At 60.2% G+C, this 2,500-nt stretch overlaps 2 protein-coding genes across 3 annotated transcripts in view; both read left to right on the top strand.

Annotated features, from left to right (window-relative positions):
- The window catches only part of LOC113819830 (RNA binding protein fox-1 homolog 1-like), a 724,543-nt gene that overhangs the window by 250,147 nt on the left and 471,896 nt on the right, over positions 1-2,500 (top strand). The window lies entirely within an intron of this gene.
- Positions 1-2,500, top strand: part of LOC138865715 (soluble scavenger receptor cysteine-rich domain-containing protein SSC5D-like) — a 14,265-nt gene that overhangs the window by 11,660 nt on the left and 105 nt on the right. Inside the window, exons 2-3 of the mRNA XM_070137018.1 lie at positions 1,854-2,268; positions 2,361-2,500. The exon at positions 2,361-2,500 is cut by the window's right edge and continues 105 nt beyond it. Coding sequence (XP_069993119.1) covers positions 1,854-2,268; positions 2,361-2,500 — 555 coding nt within the window. The remainder of the gene's footprint in view (positions 1-1,853; positions 2,269-2,360) is intronic.

Below are 2,500 nucleotides of genomic sequence, written 5' to 3'. Positions count from 1 at the left end.
CTCCTCCTCTCCCCCTCTCCCTTTCCTTTTCTCTAATCACTTCCCACTCTTCCTCTCCGTATTGACGTCCCTTCCACCACGACCTTCCACTCCTTCCACCTCGACCTTCCTCGCCTTCCACCTCGACCTTCCACGCCTTCCACCTCGACCTTCCAAGCCTTCCACCTCGACTTTCCACTCCTTCCACGCCTTCCACCTCGACCTTCCTCGCCTTCCACCTCGACCTTCCACGCCTTCCACCTCGACCTTCCACGTCTTCCACCTCGACCTTCCACTCCTTCCACCTCGACCTTCCACTCCTTCCACCTCGACCTTCCTCGCCTTCCACCTCGACCTTCCAAGCCTTCCACCTCGACCTTCCTCGCCTCCCACCTCGACCTTCCACGCTTTCCACCTCGACCTTCCACGCCTTCCACCTCGACTTTCCACGCCTTCCACCTCGACCTTCCAAGCCTTCCACCTCGACCTTCCACCTCGACCTTCCTCGCCTCCCACCTCGACCTTCCACGCTTTCCACCTCGACCTTCCACGCCTTCCACCTCGACTTTCCACGCCTTCCACCTCGACCTTCCAAGCCTTCCACCTCGACCTTCCAAGCCTTCCACTTCGACCTTCCAAGCCTTCCACTTCGACCTTCCAAGCCTTCCACCTCGACCTTCCACAGCCTTCCACCTCGACTTTCCACAGCCTTCCACCTCGACCTTCCAAGCCTTCCACCTCGACCTTCCAAGCCTTCCACTTCGACCTTCCAAGCCTTCCACCTCGACCTTCCACGCCTTCCACCTCGACCTTCCACGCCTTCCACCTCGACCTTCCACGCCTTCCACCTCGACCTTCCACGCCTTCCACCTCGACCTTCCAAGCCTTCCACCTCGACCTTCCACAGCCTTCCACCTCGACCTTCCACAGCCTTCCACGCCTTCCACCTCGACCTTCCACAGCCTTCCACCTCGACCTTCCACAGCCTTCCACCTCGACTTTCCACGCCTTCCACCTCGACCTTCCAAGCCTTCCACCTCGACCTTCCAAGCCTTCCACTTCGACCTTCCAAGCCTTCCACCTCGACCTTCCACAGCCTTCCACCTCGACCTTCCACAGCCTTCCACCTCGACCTTCCAAGCCTTCCACCTCGACCTTCCTCGCCTTCCACCTCGACCTTCCAAGCCTTCCACCTCGACCTTCCACGCCTTCCACCTCGACCTTCCACGCCTTCCACCTCGACCTTCCAAGCCTTCCACCTCGACCTTCCAAGCCTTCCACCTCGACCTTCCAAGCCTTCCACCTCGACCTTCCAAGCCTTCCACCTCGACCTTCCAAGCCTTCCACCTCGACCTTCCACAGCCTGCCACCTCGACTTTCCACGCCTTCCACCTCGACCTTCCAAGCCTTCCACCTCGACCTTCCAAGCCTTCCACCTCGACCTTCCACGCCTTCCACCTCGACCTTCCACGCCTTCCACCTCGACCTTCCACAGCCTTCCACCTCGACCTTCCACGCCTTCCACCTCGACCTTCCACAGCCTTCCACCTCGACCTTCCACGCCTTCCACCTCGACCTTCTACGTCTTCCACCTCGACCTTCCACAGCCTTCCACCTCGACCTTCCACGCCTTCCACCTCGACCTTCCACAGCCTTCCACCTCGACCTTCCACGCCTTCCACCTCGACCTTCCTCGCCTTCCACCTCCTCCTTCCACGCCTTCCACTTCGACCTTCCACGCCTTCCACCTCGACCTTCCACAGCCTTCCACCTCGACCTTCCACGCCTTCCACCTCGACCTTCCACGCCTTCCACCTCGACCTTCCACGCCTTCCACCTCGACCTTCCACGCCTTCCACCTCGACCTTCCACAGCCTTCCACCTCGACCTTCCACAGCCTTCCACCTCGACCTTCCACAGCCTTCCACATCGACCTTCCACCTCAACCTTCCACAGCCTTCCACATCGACCTTCCACCTCAACCTTCCACAGCCTTCCACCTCGACCTTCCACGCCTTCCACATCGACCTTCCACGCCTTCCACCTCGACCTTCCAAGCCTTCCACCTCGACCTTCCATGCCTTCCACATCGACCCTCCACAGCCTTCCGCATCGACCTTCCACAGCCTTCCACATCGACCTTCCACGCCTTCCACCTCGACCTTCCAAGCCTTTCACCTCGACCTTCCACGCCTTCCACAGCCTTCCACATCGACCTTCCATGCCTTCCACATCGACCTTCCAAGCCTTCCACCTCGACCTTCCAAGCCTTCCACCTCGACCTTCCAAGCCTTCCACCTCGACCTTCCACGCCTTCCACCTCGACCCTCCACAGCCTTCCACATCGACCTTCCACAGCCTTCCACCTCGACCTTCCACAGCCTTCCACCTCGACCTTCCACGCCTTCCACATCGACCTTCCACGCCTTCCACATCGACCTTCCACGCCTTCCACCTTGATCCTCCACATCCTTCCACCTCGACCTTCCACAGCCTTCCACCTCGACCTTCCACGCCTTCC

The sequence above is a fragment of the Penaeus vannamei genome, chromosome 22, assembly GCF_042767895.1.
Source record: "Penaeus vannamei isolate JL-2024 chromosome 22, ASM4276789v1, whole genome shotgun sequence".
NCBI lineage: Eukaryota > Metazoa > Arthropoda > Malacostraca > Decapoda > Penaeidae > Penaeus > Penaeus vannamei.
The sequence above is the reverse complement of the archived record's forward strand: the minus strand, read 5'-3'. Positions and strand labels throughout refer to the sequence as shown.